Consider the following 18,171-nt stretch of genomic DNA (forward strand, 5'->3'; position numbering starts at 1 on the left):
CGGGGCGTACCCAGCGGTCCCCGCGGCCCCCAGCGGCGGGCCGGCGCCACTGCAGCGCCTTCTGCGGCTGCGCGAGTCCCTTCCCGGGCTCCCACTGATAGGTAACTAGTACTATAGGGTGCTCCCTGTGTGTCCCCCCAGCTTCCCATTAACTACCTCAATCCTCACAACAGCGCTACGTGCCGTTCTATTCTTACAGGCATTTTACAGATGGGAAGACTGAGGCGTGGAGAGGAAGCAACTGTGTGGAAGGTTGCACGGGAGTTAAGCATCGGAGGCAGCGCCCCCAGTGGGCCTCAGTACCAGCCCGCCTAAGGAACGCATGGTGGAGGCGGCCCGAATCTAAGGCCTAATCACATCCATATCCTCACCCCCGGGGTGGGGTGGGGGGTGTTCTGAGCAGTCGTTACTGCAGAGCTGTAAAGGGGAAGCTTATATATAAACGGTGCAGAATCATTGCTGAGGGTTAACAGACATTTTTATTCTGTAAACATGCTCGTGGAATTTTTTTTTTAATTTTTTTTTTTTAATTTTTGTTATTTATGTATGATAGTCACAGAGAGAGAGAGAGGCAGAGACACAGGCAGAGGGAGAAGCAGGCTCCATGGACCGAGAGCCCGATGTGGGATTCGATCCCGGGTCTCCAGGATCGCGCCCTGGGCCAAAGGCAGGCGCTAAACCGCTGCGCCACCCAGGGATCCCGCTCGTGGAATTTTTATTCTTTGCAAGCTGCTTTTCCCAGAATGAACAGGTCCTTACCCAAATGAGTTTACCTTAGTGCCTAAAGTAAATTGCTCCCTTACACGGCTGAAATCCCCAGGCTATGATCTCTACCCTAGAGCACTCCCAAAAAAGCCTGGGGCCCAGCCAGACCTTATTTGTAAATTATGCCCAACAGAACTAGGACAGAATCCCGAATTTCACTTAGATTTGTTACCAGCACTGGTGCAGTAACCTGGATGGGCTACTATGCCTATGGGTCATATACAGTCAACTATACGTAATTCAACCCCAGAAAGTAGCCAGACTCCCCTTCAGATCTTAACTTCCTCTTGGAGCTTCCCGTTAGATTCAGGCCTCTGTCAGATGTGACTCATTTTGAAGACCCCAGCAACACTCAACTCCTGGACCTCCCATCATTTCCCTGGCCGGGTCAGTCCTGGATCTTGTCTGCCCCAAATTGTCATTCTCTGAATTCAAACTCTGAAGTTGTATTCTGACCACCATCTTCCGTCTTGCCTTTAAGTGCAAGAAGACTCCATTCTTGAAGATGACTATTCTTAAGCACTCAGAAAACTATTCTGCCTCTCTCCGCTGCTTTGCTCTAGGTTCTCAAAGCGTGGCCTCCAGGTGGGCAGCTGGAAGCTTGTTAGAAATGAAAATTCTTGGGCCCCACCACAGACCTAATGAATCAGAAACTCTAGAGTGGGGCCCAGCAATCCGTAGTTTAATGAGCCCTTCAATGATTCTGATGCTCAATCAAGTTTGAAAATCAGTGGTCTAGGTCTTAGGTCCTCTTGGCTACGTTTCACCCACTGGATTCCAGGACTGTTTCCACCATACTCTCAAGGCAACCTATTACTTCACTTGACCTTCCCAGATCTCTTATTTTGTCAAGCTCCAAAAGCAGATCAACCCAGCCATCTATTTCTTTCATTTGTTCCAAAGCTGCTTAGAGTAGTCTACACTGCTTCAACTCCTCAGCCCTCTGCAATTTTGCTTTTGAAACTGTTTACCTTAAGTTCTCCACCACGGGGCGTTCATTTAGTTGCAACTGAACTTGACTTATGTGAATGGAACTCAACATCTTCCACTTGAGAACATCCCCTATTTTCATCCTTCCAGTAAATTCCACCAAGCTAAAATCTGGAATTTGGGGGAGAGTTATCTTTGACATCTGCTTTTATTCAGTCCCTAAATCCACCCTGTTCAAGTTGTCTCATTGGATTTCTGAGATGTTTAAAGTCTGTTCTAACATTTTTTATACTCCTAGAGAAAACCTTGTTTCAATTCCCTTGCTCTTTTGCTTAGATTCATGTAAAATCTTTATAACTAGTTTCCAAGTGTGTGGTCTGTTTCAACTCCATTTATCCTCCAGACTCTGGTTTCAAGAAAGCCTCTAAGTGACTTTCTGGATTGATTTAACGCCTCTAAATTAGCATCAGGAAAAAAATTTAAATTTCCCAGCATGACTTTCAAAGCCTTATTATAGTATGTTTCCCAAATTCCTTTTGTCTTATCTCTCATCACTAAACTGACCTTGTGGACCTCCTCCTCCAAGCAATAGTCTTGGAGCCCTGTAGTCCTGTGTACTTTAGCGTCTTCCACCCCTTGGCTCCCTCTGCCTAAAATTTACTTATTTCCAGTCCTGCCTAATAAATTCTATTATATAGGACCTGAAATATGAATGAGAGTGGAATTTCCACAAGGCTGGTGTCTTAAAAAAAAAAAAAAAAAAAAAAAAGGCTGGTGTCTTTGGCACATGGTAAATTCTTAGTCTATTCACAGTCTCTCATATCAATTCATTATTGAATAAATGAAATGTCACCCCTTTTGTAAGCCTTCTAGAGTTGTCTCTGCAGAATTAATTTATTGATTTCAAGTCCTTTGCTTGTCCTGTTGTCATTTTTGTTTAATAGTCAAAAATCCAATAATTGAAGGGGTGCCTGGGTGGTTCAGTTGATTAAGCGTCCGACTCTTGCTTTCGATCCAGGTCATGATTTCAGGGTCGTAAGATCAAGGTCTGCATCAGGCCCCACGCTGGGCATGGAGTCTGCTTAAGATTCTCTCCCTCCCTCTCCCTCTGCCTTTCCCCCTCCTCATGCTCTCTCTCTCAAATAAATACAATCAAAAAAAGAAAGAAAACCCAATAATTGAAAAGCGCCTTAAGTGCAGGGACTGTGTCTGTTCATGGTTAACCCCTTAGAACTAGTATAAAGTGGTCTTTAACAGGTTTGTCAGAGTAAGTTAAAACCATCACACACTCCCTGGGGTAACATGCCCTTGGGGGTGGGAGTTTGTCCAGAGGAGGAACCTGGGAATGAATATGCAGCTAACAGCCTGTTAGTCAATAGCATCAAAGTGCAAAACAGGCTAGTGGGTAAATGTACTTATCTTAAAATTGTAAAAATTAAAATTGTAAAAATTATAGCCCTGTAGAACTGACAGGGCTATAAATAAAGTGGCTGTCCCTCAAATCCCTTGATACCCTTCAGCCCTCACAGATGCCTATTGCTATTTGATACCTCTTTTCTTCGAGTCATTTTCTTTTTTTACTTTTTATTTATTTTTATTTTATTTTTTTAAGATTTTATTTATTCATGAGAGACACACAGAGAAAGAGGCAGAGACATAGGCAGAGGGAGAAACAGGCTCCATGCAGGTAGCTCGATGTGGAAGTTGATCCCAGGACTCCAGGATCATGCCCTGAGCTAAAGGCAGGTGCTCAACCACTGAGCCACCCAGGTGTCCCTCTTTTTAAATTTTTAAATAAGATTTTATTTATTTATTCATGAGAGATACACAGAGAGAGGCAGACACATAGGCAGAGGGAGAAGCAGGCTTCCTGGAGGGAACCCAATGTGGGACTCCATCTCAGGACCCCGGGATCATGACCTGAGCTGAAGGCAGATGCTCAACCACTGAGCCACCCAGGTGCCCCTCTTCAAGTCATTTTCTATGATTATGGGCAGTTGGCTGGCTCAGTCAGTAGACCATGTGACTTCTTTTAAAGATGGATAACTGAGTGATGGGCATTAAGGAGGGCACGTGATATAATGAGCACTGGGTGTTATATAAGACTGATGAAGCACTGCCCTCTACCTCTGAAACCAAATATACATTATATGTTAATAAATGGAATTAAAATGAGTACTTTCCAGAAAAAAAAAAAAGATTTGAGAGAGAGAAGGGAGTGGGGAGGGGCAGAGAAAGTCTTAAGCCAACTCCTCGCTTGATCTTGGGGTCAGGAATTCGAGCTCCATGTTGGAAGGTAGATTGTACTTAAAATATTTTTTTTAATCCTTCAAAAATAAACCCTAAAAGATTATCTGTGCTTCGACATCATATTTATATATATGAACATAATTTCTGTCACATTTGTAGTCATATCCAACATACTGTTTTGCCAGAGATTTTTTCTCCCCAGAACGTGTTGTGGATATCTGTTAGCACATAGAGCATAATATTAAATACCAATCATATCCTGATGACTCTCAGATGTATTTACATCTTCAGCTCAGATTTATCTTCCGAACCCCAGACTTAGAACAGTTACCTACATGATGTAACTACCCTGATGTCTCACAGATTCTAATGGGAACTGCTCAAACCTCGGATGCCTGGGTGGCTCAGTGGTTGAGCATCTGCCTTAGGCTCAGGGCGTGATCCTGGAGTCCTGGGATTGAGTCCCACATCAGGCTCCCTGCATGGAGTTGCTTCTCACTCTGTGTCTCTGCCTCTCTGTGTGTCTCATGAATAAATAAAATCTTTTAAAAAACAAAACAAAACTGCTCAAACCTGCTGCTGATACAGGCTTCTGTACCTCCCCATTCTCCCCAATTACTCAAACCAAAAATCTCAGCCTCACTTCCTCCTGCACTCAATCAATCCTATTGACTTATCAATTCTACCTCCAAGCTACATCTCAGAACAGCCTGTTTCTCTGCAGTTCTCTGGCTGCTGCCCTGGCCCACCTGGACCACTGTTATTACTTCTTAACAAGTCCTGTTGCCTTCATGTGTGCCTGCCTAGCAGCCACTCCAATGAGTAGCTAAGCATAATTTAAAAAATAAGGGGCACCTGGCTGGCTCAGTCTGAAGCATGAGACTCTTGATCTCAGGATCACGAGTTTGAGCCCCACATTGGGTGTAGAGATTGTGTAAATAAATAAAACTTAGAAATAAAGTGAGGTTCTGTTACTTTCTACCATACTTGAAAAAAAATCTAAATCCCTTATCGTAACCCAGGAAGACCCACATGGCCTAATCCCTGCTTCCCTCAAGCTCACCTTGGGTCTTTCTCCCTTAGCTTAGTATATTCTGTCCTCCATGGCCTTATCCCCATTCTCTCAATAGGCCCAGGTGAGGAAGTCCCTATCTCCCAGGCTTTGTCCATTGTGTTCCCTCTACAAAACACTTTTCCTCCCCATTCTGAGGCCTGGTTACTCCTTATCCAAGTCTCAGCTAAAATACTTTTTTTTTTTTTTAAAGACTTTATTTATTCATGCAAGAGAGAGAGAGAGAGAGAGAGAGAGAGGTAGAGACACAGGCAGAGGGAGAAGCAGGCTTCATGCAGGGAGCCCAACATGGGACTCGATCCAGGGACTCCAGGATCAGGCCCTGGGCTGAGGGCAGTGCTCGACTACTGAGCCACCTGGGCTGTCCTGATCTCTTAAGTCTAAGTACCCCTATCATTTCTTCCTACACTCACTTTTACTCTTTAGTAATATTTCTTATCATTGCACGTTAATTGTTTAATATCTGTCTTTCCATCTAGACTGAAAACTCAGAGAAACCATTTTGGGTTTCACTATATCTTCAGCCCCTGGCACAGGGCCTGGCCTTTTGAAAACTCAAATAATGGTTGAATAAGTGAAAAAAAAGAAGCTGAGGGTAGGAGTAGAATATGCTATGAGACGGCAAAAGTGACAAAAGCAACTTTCCTCGGGGCCATTTTTCCCATAAAGGCTATATTGTCCTTTTCTTTACTTCTGACCTGTTTCCTTTGGGTCCACTTGCAACTCAGAGCAGACATGGACAAGAATGTAGGCAGGAATAAAGATGTGCAGATGAGGTGGACAAACTGAGGCCAGATCAGATGAAACTAGAGCTGAGGACTTGGCAGCCTGCCCTGCCTGGGAGCTAGCTAGACTTGAGTGGTATGGGGGCAGGGGGTGGTGGTGGTGTCTGGTTGCACAGTGCTGGGTGGGCCCAGAGGAAAGGACATGAATGACCTGGTCTTTCTCCTCACTCCACTAGTGGATAGCACATAGAGATTAGCATCCAGGTAACAACACACCCGCAAGTGGATTAGAGAAAGGCAGTTCTTGGCTTGCTCCAATTGGGCACCTGTGCATGTCTGTCCTGTCCTTTTCTTGGAACCACTTTTTCCTTCCTATCCCATCGCTGCTTTCACACCTCCCCAGCCTCCACCTCTGCCTCCTAGGAGCATCAACAGCACCCCACAGAACATGGCTGGCTTTGGGCACTTCTGTTGTTTCCTAGGCCTGGGAAAAAGACCCAGTGCTAAATTCTCCTGTGAGAAGCCTTCCCTAGCTTCTCCAGACAGAGCTGATCTCTTCTCTGCACTTCCAGAGAATATGGAAATCTGCTTCTTAGAGAAGTTACTAGTGACAAATCATAGCAAATAGTGCATTCTTACTACCCAACAGGCCCTATGCTAGGCTTTGTGGGGGTAGACTTAAGCATGGATTGTCTTCACTGGTTGCCAACATCACTGTGGGTGAGCACCTCTGGGCAGGGACTATATTTTATGTTGCTTGGTTCAGTGGTTCTCTACCCACTGGCCTTAACACCCTAGGAATAGAGCAAATATTTTATAAGACCATCTTTACCATCTTGGGGTGCCTGGCTGGTGCAGTGGGTGGAGTGTCTGGCTAGGTTTCAGCTCAGGTCATGGGATCCAGCCCCAAGACAGGCTCTGCATTCAGCATGGAGTCTGTTTGAGATTCTCTCTATCCCTCCCTCTGCCCCTTTCCCCTCCACACTCTCCCTCTCTTTCTCTCAAATAAATATGTAAATCTTTAAAAGAAAAAGACTGGGGACGCCTGGGTGGCTCAGTGGTTGAGCATCTGCCTTTGGTTCAGGGCATTATCCCAGGGTCCTGGGATCAAGTCCCACATTGGGCTTCCTGCATGGAGCCTGCTTCTGCCTCTGCCTGTGTCTCTGCCTCTCTCTGTGTGTCTCTCATGAATAAATAAATAAAATATTTTTAAAAAAGAAAGAAAAAGACTGTCTGGGATCCCTGGGTGGCTCAGCAGTTTGGCTCCTGCCTTTGGCCCAGGGCGTAATCCTGGAGTCCCGAGATCGAGTCCCGTATTGGGCTCCCTGCATGGAGCCTGCTTCTCCCTCTGTCTGTGTCTCTGCCTCTCTCTCTCTCATTCTGTCTCTCATAAATATTTTTTTTGAAAAAAGACTGTCTTTACCATCTTGAAATGAATCTTACTGATAAAAAAATAACTTACCACAATACATGTAATTTTTAAAAAGGTTGATATAATGTTTACACTGCAATATAACAGAAAAATAGAATTTTTTTTTTATTTATTTATGATAGTCACACACAGAGAGAGAGGCAGAGACACAGGCAGAGGGAGAAGCAGGCTCCATGCACCGGGAGCCCGACGTGGGATTCGATCCCGGGTCTCCAGGATCACGCCCTGGGCCAAAGGCAGGCGCTAAGCCGCTGCACCACCCAGGGTTCCCGAAAAATAGAAATTTATGAAGTGTATTTCAATGGATAAAACTATACTTGAAAATACAAGATAGTTGGAAATTTGCACATATGTACAGTGATGAGCTTATATTTAAGAGATGAAATTCAAATGACTATTGAAAATACTCTTGGGATTCCTGGGTGGCTCAGCTGTTTAGCGCCTGCCTTTGGCCCAGGGCGTGATCCTGGAGACCTGGGATCGAATCCCACATCGGGCTCCCGGTGCATGGAGCCTGCTTCTCCCTCTGCCTGTGTCTCTGCCTCTCTCTCTGTGTGTGACTATCATAAATAAATAAAAATTAAAAAAAAGAAAAGACTCTTTATATTGGCTGCCTTGATATAATGACTAAATATGTTTAAACGCATAGAGTCCCTGCAAGTGCAGCAGACACAAACACAGATTCATACAGGTAGGTGCCATTGGTGACTTAGATATCAGAGCACCTTTGCCGTCAGTGAAGTGGCTTTCTGAAGAGGCAAACACTTCTTGGTAAACTTCCAGACCAAAAAATAAAAAAAATAAAAAACACAATCATCCTTCATTTTGCAGATTAGCTGCATTCCTGAAAAGTTTGGGAAATCTTAAAATAATGCAACAAATACTCTCTGCTTAGGTGTAATACCAAGTTAGGTTCTTAGCTGAACTCTTGGTGGATGACCCGAGTTATGAGGGTCAATTCTTCAAGGTCAAAATGCCTCCAGCACTGAGATCTGCAGCCCTGGGTTCTGAGAGTGGAGCTGTTTCCCTGCGGGCCTGCTAGGGGATGAGGGGAGAGCTGGAGAGGGAATGAGAAAGGTCATCGCAGGCCTGTGGGAAATTCAGTATTGTCTTCAAGCACGGTCTGAATGTCTGGGGCATCCGGATGCAGCTTTAAACCTCATTCCTTTCTCACTCAGTCTGGGGCTTCTCCATGCTTCCTTAGGACCAAAGGCTGGCAACCTGGACACTGGCTCCTGCCACCAGGAAAGCTGTGGCTGCCCACTAAGGACTCTCGATCTGCCAGTGCTCTGGCTTCTACCCAGGGCATGATGGAGATGAACAGCAAGGCGAGGTGCCCGCAGCTTGGCTCCAACTTCCCACCCCTTGTTCAAAATGGTTAAATGGAGGGAAATGAGGCTCGAACCCAACCATCCCCTTTTCCAAAAAAAATTCTTTCCTCTCACCCTTCTCGGCCTCCTAGGAGGGCCTCTCCTTCCACTGCCCCCCAAGTGATGTGTTCCTTAGGCTTCTTCCCACTGCTCCCAGGTGATTACATCCCCTCCTGTGGATGGCAGGCTTCTTCAAGCTAGCACCTCCCAAGACCATCCTCATCATCCAGAATAATGGGGATTGGTCCTGAAGGGGGTTGAGGATTTTCTTCCTTGGAGGAATAAAGAGTTCAGGCTCCCTTTGCAGCACACCAGGTGACTGCCTCTGGAGCATCTATCAGCACTGGTGCTGTTCACTGCCAGCCTCAGAGCTGCCCTCCACCTCCACCCTGTCCCCATCCTCAGAGACCACACACACACACCAGGCTGCTGCAGGTAACTTTAATAAGGGATGAGCTGACTCCTGCTTCTTGAATTAAAGGTCAAAGAGGAAGGGCATCACATCTGTAAGAAAAAAAAAAAAAAGTCAGCAGAACCTATCTGCCCTTCGCAGCTGCTGTTCCCTCAGCCTGGATCTCACAGCGGATGATCTACTTCTTCTCCCTCCAGGCCCCCATGGCACCAGGTCTCCAGAAAGAGAAAAAGCCCCCTTTTGCACATCACCACCCATACCGTGCTTCTCTCGCAGTGTGGCCACCAGTTCCCTAGGCTGCGGGCTGTGGGTCAAGTGTACCTCAGTTGTTTCTCCATCGGGCCCCTGGACCTCAAGTACATGCCAGTGTGGGTGGGGTCCTACCTGGGGCAGGCACCACTGCCATCCTCTTCCCTCCCTACAGACGTGCCCCGGGCTGCCCCCCTCCCACGGTGGGCCCCAGGCTCCTTCCCTGCACACTCAGCCTCAGGTGAGGATGGTCAGGTCCCCTCCCCTGGCCCCTCCGGTGACAGGGCCGCTCACCTGGTTGGCTCATGCACTGCTGGATACTTTGAAGGCGGGTGGAGGCCAGGGCACGGGCCTCCTCAGTAAAGCGGCGGTGTCCCTCCTCAGTCAGCTTCCAGAGGCAGGAGCGGGGCCGCGGGCTCACCCCACTCTGCATGCTGACCGGCACCTTCTCAAAGCTGTCTCGGAAGCAGAGGTTGTGGCGGACGGTATTCTTCCAGCCTTCCGGGGCCGTCCGGAAAAAGGGGAAATGTTGTCTGTGGACAGGGAGGAACGGTCAGGAAAGGCACGGTTCCAGGGGATCCCGTGGGGGGCTCCCCGGGGGGCTCAGCGGTTTAGCGCCACCTTTGGCCCAGGACAGGATCCTGGAGACCCAGGATCGAGCCCCACGTCGGGCTCCCAGCATGCAGCCTGCTTCTCCCTCTGCCTGTGTCTCTGCCTTCTCTCTCTGTGTCTCATGAATAAATAAATAAAATCTTTATTTATTTATTTGTATAAATGAATGAATGAATGAGGTTGCCTAGGTGGCTTAGTCTGTTAAGTGTCTGCCTTCTGCCTTCGGCTCAGGTCGTGACCTCAGGGTCCTGGGAGTGAGCCCCACGTTGGGCTCCCTGCTCAGTGTGGAGTCTGTTTCTCCCTCTCCCTCTTCCCTCCCCCTGGTCATGTGCTCTTTCTCTCAAATAAATAAATAAATAAAATCTAAAAAATAAAAAAAGCTAAACGTGACTCCCTTCTCGATTGGGTGCCCCTGGGGGTATGCAGGGAGCTGTGTCAGTCCAGCCCAAAGGGAAAGCATTGTGAGAAACTGTTGGGGAAACCAGACTTTCTACTGGATAATCTTGACAGGGAGGATGGGAGAATTTCTGACCTAGATGAATTTATGTTTTAAAGAACTAAGGTATAAAATGGGTGGCTCAGTTAAGCATCATGTTATGATCCTGGGGTCTTGGGATCAAGCCACAATAGTGAGGAGTCTGCCTCTCCCTTTCCCTCTGCTCTCTTTCTCTCTCAAAGAAATAAATACAATCTTTAAAAAATAAATAAATAAAATGGTTGGAGTTTTTTTTAGATGTGAACGGGGTGGACATGGATATCTTCCTGTACACGGGATATGTGGACACACGTTTGGGGACAACCCAGAAGCAGTGCCTGGGAAGGAAGGCCTGGGAACACATTTCTCCTTTCAGACTCACATGGCAAACCAAGGCAGCAGTCCTGGGCCACCGGCAGATTGGAAAGTAGCTGACCAAGGGCCCTGACCCCCCCTTCCCCTCCTCACAGGGCCCCCGGTGGCACATACCGAGTGAAACTGTAGATCTGTTGCACGTTGAGGCCACAGGGGGAACTGTTTCTTAATGCCAGTGCAATTAGGTGGAAGTAATTGAGGGGGGGCCGGGACCAGAGCCTCCCCTCCTGGCTGTTGGCTTGCCGGAGCCTCCGACTCTGGAGGGGGGCCCTTTTGTAAGGGGACGGGAGGGCCACAGAGGAGCTGTCATCCTGGTCCTCAGCCTCCTCCTCTTCTGTGAGCTAGAGGAGCACAGAGTAGGAACTGGTCCTAACTCCACAGCCTCTACTCCGGGGGTGCAGTGGCAGGGAGGGGGAGTGCTCTAGGGCCACCATCCAGGCTTCTCCCCAACCCAAGGGTGCGGCTAACTTCTGAACCCATTAACTCTCAGTTATCCCTAAGCAAGCAGACCTCTCTCCTGCATCATCCCTATGCCTGCCCAAGCCCAGCCCAAGTCCAGCCCACGGGCCCAGAAATCCCTACCTCCCAGGTGCTGGGGGAAGAAGCCACCCGTTTCCGCTTCCGCTTCCGAGGAGGAGACTGCTCGCTGGAGGAAGGCAGCGACTCCACTGCTGTGGTCTCAGAGCTGTTGGTGAAGTCTTCCTCTTTCGGGGGTGGCTGAGCGGAGGGAAGCGTGCTCGGCAGATCCTCCCACTTGGGAGATCCTGGGACCTCCAGCTTTCCAGGGGGAAACACGATATTGGGGTTTACCCACATCCACAGGTTGGGCTCAAGAGCTGGGCCTGTGTAGAGAAAAAGGAGATTGTGCACCAGAGCTCACTGGCCTGGGGCTGCACAGCCAGGCCAGGGGACCCACTACCCTCTACATACCATCATCATCAGGGCTGGGTGCTTCTTCCACAGGCACTTTTGGTGGCTCAACTATTCGGAGTCTGTATCTGGCAACTGACAAAAAGAAAGACAGAAATGAGTCAAGTGTCCTAGGATTTCCACTGTGGCCCCAAGGTCCTGGGCCTTAAAGGTCTCTGGGATCTGGCTGTGTCCCCTGCCCCAAGGGCTATAGGACACCACACGTGACCTCTCTGACCTCCTCATTCTCCTCTCTCCACGTACACTGTCTCCTGAGCCATCTCATGAACGTCTGTGACTTCAGCCACCATCTATCAACTCAGAGCTTCCAAATCTTTATCTCTAACTCAGGCTTCTCTGCTTGCCCATAAATAGACCTGCCTAGGGGAGGGTGTATATGGGGCTCAGTCAGTTAAATGTCTGCCTTTGCTCCCTACATGGAGTCTGCTTCTCCCTCTGCCTGTGTGTGTGTGTGTGTGTGTGTGTGTCTCTGTCATAAATAAATAAATAAATAAAGTCTGCCTGCCTTTGGCTCAGGTCGTGATCCTAGGGTCCTGGGATAGAGCCCCATGTCAGGCTCCCTGCTGAGCCTGCTTCTCCCTCTCCCTCTGCCTCTTCTCCTCTCTTGTGTGCTTTCTTTCTCAAAAAAAAAAAAAAAAAAAAAAAAAAGCCTTAAAAAACAAAAGAGCTCCCTATGGGAGGTCTTTACTTGAACAACACACTGGCTCTTTGAACTCAACATTTCTTAAACTAAACTCCATTTTCCAGCTCTTCCCCCTGTATCCCTGGTCTCAGGAAGTGGCACTACAACCTAACCAGTCGTTCAGGCCAAACACACGGAAGTGTCTTGACTCTTCTCTTCCTGGTCTAGCCACATGCAGTCAATCCCCAAGTCCAGCCACAACCCAAATGGTCTGTTTATCTGTTTCTCTAACTCAATCCTATTGCAGTTGGAGCAGCTTCCTAAAATATTAATCCAATCTCGTCATTCTTCTGCTTACAAACTTTTGATGCCTTTCTATGATGTTTGGGCCACACTGAAGTTCCTTGAGATAGTTTTGAAGGCCCTGGCTCTTCATCATCATTCCTCCCAGGCTCTCCACATCTCCAACAGACAACACTCTAGATCCTAGGCCTTTCCACAAGCTGTTGTCTTTGCCAGAAACACTCTTCCCTCTTCCCGCTGCCCTAGTTAGCTGCTAGTCACCCAGTATGTTTCCGTTTTTTTTTTTTTTTTTTTTAATTTTTATTTATTTATGATAGTCACAGAGAGAGAGAGAGAGAGAGACAGACAGAGGCAGAGACACAGGCAGAGGGAGAAGCAGGCTCCATGCACCGGGAGCCCGACGTGGGATTCGATCCCGGGTCTCCAGGATCGCGCCCTGGGCCGAAGGCAGGCGCCGAACCGCTGTGCCACCCAGGGATCCCTGTTTTTGTTTTTTTTAAGATATATTTATTTGAGAGAGAGAGAGTGAGAGCGAGTGGGGGGAAGGGGAGAGGGAGAGAGAAGATCTCAAGCAGACTCCCTGCTGAGCCTGGAACCCGATGTGGGGCTTGATCCCTTGACCCAGGAGATCATGATCTGAGCCAAAATCACAAGTTAGATGCTCAAGTGACTGAGTCACCCAAGTGCCCCTGTCATGTTTCTGTTTAAACATCTTTCTAAAGCAGGCCTTCTCTGACTACCTGTCCAAAACACTCACATAATAAACATTTTTATCATAATTACTTTGCTTAATGTCTATATCCAGGTCTGTCTTGTTCACTGCCTGGCACATGGGTGTAGGAGCTCAGCTTAACTGGATGAATGCCTACATGGTGGGCTAAGAGTATATCAAGTGTATATTAGAGCTATCTGTTTGGCATGATGCTGGCTCCTTGGGATTAGGGGCACCACTTTCACCTCCCCTCCATGGACCCCAGGAATGTCATCATATTGCAGTTGAATCTAGGCTTTTATCTGGAAAATAATGATATACCTGTTGGAGAGCTCAGTAATTAGGAAGGATGCCCATTACATTGCTAACCATGCTCAACATAGTATTTGAAAAGAGGAAAAAATAGAGATATAAAGTTGGAAAGAAAAAAAAATACTATCATTATTTATAGAGCCACACAAAATAAATATACAAATTATTAGAACCAATAAGGGCGGGCAGCCCGGGTGGCTCAGCGGTTTGGTGCCACCTTTGGCTCGGGGCCTGCTCCTCCTGGGGACCTGGGATCGAGTCCCACGTTGGGCTCCCTGCATGGAGCCTGCTTCTCCCTCTGTGTCTCTGTCTCTGTCTCTCTGTCTCTCATGAATAAATAAAATCTTAAAAAAAAAAAAAGAACCAATAAGGGCCTAGCAAGTTTGCTGGATATAAGAACATACTAATCAACACTGTTCCTCCATAGCAGCATGAAGAAACTGGAAAATGAAATTTCTATTACTTGTTATATTATTTGGTTGCAGTTGCATCAAAATTATAAAGTATATGGGGTGCCTGGGTGGCTCAGTGGTTGAGTATCTCCCTTCCACTCAGGGAGTGATCCTGGGGTCCTGGGTTGAGTCCCACATTGGGCTCCCTGCAGGGAGCCTGCTTCTCCCTCTGCCTATGTCTCTGTCCCTCTCTCTGTCTTTCATGAATAAATAAAACCTTTTAAAAAATTATAAAGTATCTAGGAATTAACCTATCAAAGAATAAACTAGACATTCATGGGAAAAAGATGCAATCACTATTTAAGTGATTCCTTCCTGGCACAGATGTCCTCATGCTTTCTCAAGGACAATGTTCCAACCAACCACTCCTCTATTTACTGTTTTTGGTGTGTGTGTGTCTGTTGGATTGTTCTCATCAGCATTCAAGTATGATGTTAATTCTCATCTTACTGAACAGACCTTCTTTGGCACCCATTTTCTGTGCCAGGCCACTGTCTCTGTGTTTTCCTTTGAGGCAGAACCCCTAGAAAGAATCCCCTTTTCTTTCAATCTCCACTTCTCCTTCCACCCTTGAAACCTTGCCAATCAGGCTTTTTTTTTTTTTAATTAATTTATTTATTTATTCATAAGACTCTCAGAGAGAGAGGCAGAGACATAGGTAGAGGGAGGAGCAGGCTCCCCACAGGGAGCCCGATGTGGGACTCCATCCTAGGACCCTGGGATCATGACCTGAGCCAAAGGCAGATGCTCAACTGCTGAGCCACCCAGGTGCCCCCAATCAGGCTTTCATCTCTACCACCCCACGCAAACCACCATCATCATGGTCACCAATGACATCTGCTGTGCTAAATCCAATTGTCCTTATACCTCACACCTGACCTCCCAAGGGCTAGTCCTCTCATCTGACCACTCCTTCCTTGACACGCTTTCTTCCCTTCCTTCCAGGAGACCGTGATTTCTCGGTTTTGGTTCTCAATGGTCATTTCCTTAATTTTGGCTGGTTATCTCTTTTCTCTCCAGTATCTTTACAATGGAATATCCCCAGGGCTCATGCTTGGTTTTTCTCACTCCTTAAATGCTACCCACATACCAAAGACTCAAAATATACCTCCCTCTAGTACTCCAGACTTATATATCCACCTGCTTACTCAACATTTTTACTTGGAGATCTAAAAAGTATGCCAAACTCAGCATGTCCTGAACAGAATTCCTGATCTTCCTCCCTAAATCTGTCCTACCAGAAGCTTCTCCTGTTTCAGTATCAGGCCACCCATTTTTTTACTTAATCAGCCAAAACTTTGGAGGAGGAATTTTTTTTTTTTAAGATTTTATTTATTTTTTCATGAGAGACACACAGGGAGGCAGAGTCGTAGGCAGAGGGAGAAGCAGGAGCCCAGTGTGGGACTCGATCCCAGAACTCCAGGATCATGCCCTGGGCTGAATGAAGGCAGACACCCAGCTGCTGAGCCACCCAGGTGTCCCTGGAGGAGTGATTCTAGTCTCACTTTCTTACACTACATATCCATCAGCGAATCCAGATGGTTCTACCATCTCTGCCACCACTCTGGCCCTCCAGCCTACCACCATCTCTTGTCTGGATCACAGTAGCAGCCTAGGCTGCTGGCTTCTTATCTCCAAATTTATAATATACCCTCCACCCAACAGCCACAGCTATCTTTTTAGAATATAGATCACGCAACATCAGTTACATAATTTGCAGGGCCCAGTGCCAAATGAAAACGAAGGGTTCCTTGCTCAAAAATTAAAAATCTCAAGACAGTGATAGCAGAGCATCAAGCCAAGTACCAGCCCCCTTTGCCCCCTTTACATGGGTCACACACTTGGGAAGCATGAATCACATCACTTCTTTGCTCAAAACCTTTCAACCGTGTCACCTCTTACTCAAAATCAACTCGAAAGAAAAAAAATATCAACTCGAAGGTTCTTAGAGTGGAACATAGGCTCTTCTGGATCTCTGCTCCACACCCTCTGAACTTCCTTCTGTATTTAAGTTTGACCCAGCTTCATTGGCCTCCTTCCTGTGCCTCAAACACTCCAGGTATATTCCCTCCTTAGGAGTTTTACCCTACTTCTTCTGCCTGAGAAACTTTTCCTCTAAATATCCTTTTGACTCATTGTCTCACCTCCTCAACTTTGCTCCAATATTATGTTCCCAAGGGAACCCAACTTGATGACCCTATTTAAAACTGCAGCCAAAAAAAAAAAAAAAAAGGGCAGCCCCGGTGGCTCAGCGGTTTAGCGCCACCTTCGGCATGGGGTGTGATCCTGGAGACCTGGGATGGAGTCCCAGGTCGGGCTCCCTGCATGGAGCCTGCTTCTCCCTCTGCCTGTGTCTCTGCCTCTCTCTGTCTGTCATGAATAAATAAAATCTTAAAAAAAAAAAAAAACAACTGCAGTCAGGGGCGTCTGGGTAGCTCAGCAGTTGAACATCTGCCTTTGGCTCAGGTCATGATCCTGGGGTCCAGGGATTGAGTCCCGCATTAGGCTCCTGCACGGAGCCTGCTTCTCCCTCTGCCTCTGTCTCTCTGTGTCTCTCAATAAAAAAGAAATAAAATATTTAGACTTGTCTGTTTTGTTCGTTATAGATCACCAGTGTCTAGAACATCACCTGCAAATTGGAGGTGCTCAATAAATATTTCTTAATCAATGAAGATATAGGAATTCTTAGCATTACTTATAGTGGCAGAGAGTTAGAGCCAAAGGAGAACTAAAATGCAAAAGATAGTATATGCAGATGACAGAATATCACTGCGCTATGGGAAATAATCAGATATTCAGCAACCAGAGTAGCTCTAAAAAACAATGGAAGCAGGCAAAAAAAAAAAAAAAAAAACACACACACACACACAAAACAAGGAGCATTAATTAAGGTCATCTATAAACATAAAATAATGTTAAAGAGTTCTCAAAGATACACCTATCTAAAGACATTAAAACAATTAGGGTGGGGACGCCTGGGTGGCTCAGCAGTTGAGCATCTGCCTTCCACTCAGGTTGTGATCCCAGGGTTCCCGGTGGAGCTCGCATGGGACTCTCGGAGGAGCCTGCTTCTCCCTCTGCCTATGTCTCTTACGAATTTAAAAACAAAGCAAAACAAAACCCAATTAAGGGTAGATACTGGGACTGTGGGAGGTGATGGAAGGCGGGAGTGGTGCATTGAACCAGGACAATGGTTAATCCAAGCACCTTGCCCAAACAGATGGCCATAATGTACCACGAGGTAATCACCTCCCTCTGCCCTCCAGGTCCCCCCCGCCAAAAGTTCTTTAAAAAAAAAAAAAAAAAAAAAAAGAGCACGACCCTTCAGCAAATATTGAGCGCCTTTCGGTATCGGCCAGTGTACTAAGAAGGGGGCTTCAGCCTCCAGCAAAACTGATTAACTTTTTTAAGAAACAGAACGACTAAAAAATGTGTGGCGTGCCCAGTGGCGGTAGGCGCCTGGGAAAGGGGGCTTGGCGAGGCCTAGAAGGTTCTGGACACAGTGAGGGGTGCGGCGGGGGTGGCAGGTGGCTGCTGGACCCGCGGCCACCCCGTGGGCTCTCCCCTCCAGCCCTGCGTTCCCCTCCCCCCGGGTGGGGGCGGGGGAGGGGCGCCCACTCCGCCCAGGGGCGTGGGACCCCAAGGCCGCGGCGGCTCCGGGCCGGCCCGCGGGGTCCCAGGGGTCCTGGGGGTCCGAGCGCCCCGCCCCCCCGGCGCCCCTCCCCCACGGCCCGCGCTCACGGTTCTGCTCGGCCAGGGGCAGGTGCGCGGTGGTGAAGGCCAGGAAGGACTCATTGCCCATGTCCCAGTCCAGCAAGCCCGGGACCTGGCCATGGAGGCTGGCCCAGAGGTCGCGGTGCTGGAGTTTGAGGTCCACCTTCGGGGAGGGCAGAGGTCCCGGGCAGAGGCTGGAGGCTGGAGGCTCCGCGGCTTCCTCGGCCGGCGCGGCCCGCTCAGGTGCAGGTGCGGAGCGGCTCCAGTTTGACGCCTCGCCTCGCCGCGGCCTGCACCCGCTGCTCCCGCCACCTCGCGCCTCTACCCTCGACGCTTTTATGGGGGCCCTGGGGGCCCGGAGGGAAGGGCGCCAGGTCCTCTTCCCGCTCGGCGTTTGCACGAAGCTCTTCCTGCGTTTACTAAGTTTCTGGACCCCTGATGAACGATCCCGTGGTCGCA

The 18,171-nt window shown here is 48.0% G+C and overlaps 1 protein-coding gene across 1 annotated transcript; it reads right to left on the reverse strand.

Annotated features, from left to right (window-relative positions):
* Positions 1-9,019: 9,019 nt before the first annotated feature.
* On the reverse strand, positions 9,020-17,800 carry FOXR1 (forkhead box R1). Its single transcript, XM_025998864.2, has 6 exons — positions 17,740-17,800; positions 11,598-11,672; positions 11,250-11,509; positions 10,782-11,008; positions 9,500-9,738; positions 9,020-9,048 (listed from the first exon to the last, which is right to left on the reverse strand). The coding sequence occupies exons 1-6, from the start codon at positions 17,798-17,800 to the stop codon at positions 9,020-9,022; spliced, it is 891 nt and encodes a 296-aa protein (XP_025854649.1).
* Positions 17,801-18,171: the final 371 nt, after the last annotated feature.

This window comes from Vulpes vulpes, chromosome 12 (genome assembly GCF_048418805.1).
Source record: "Vulpes vulpes isolate BD-2025 chromosome 12, VulVul3, whole genome shotgun sequence".
Lineage (NCBI taxonomy): Eukaryota > Metazoa > Chordata > Mammalia > Carnivora > Canidae > Vulpes > Vulpes vulpes.

Excerpts from the sequence above, each read along its gene's own strand:
- FOXR1 (XM_025998864.2), bottom strand. The coding sequence starts at position 17,800 with ATGGGCAATGAGTCCTTCCTGGCCTTCACCACCGCGCACCTGCCCCTG. Across the intron at positions 11,673-17,739 it reads GCCCCTGGCCGAGCAGAACC|TTGCCAGATACAGACTCCGA; the intron begins GTGAGCGCGGGC and ends TCTTTTTGTCAG. Across the intron at positions 11,510-11,597 it reads ACCCAGCCCTGATGATGATG|GCCCAGCTCTTGAGCCCAAC; the intron begins GTATGTAGAGGG and ends TTCTCTACACAG.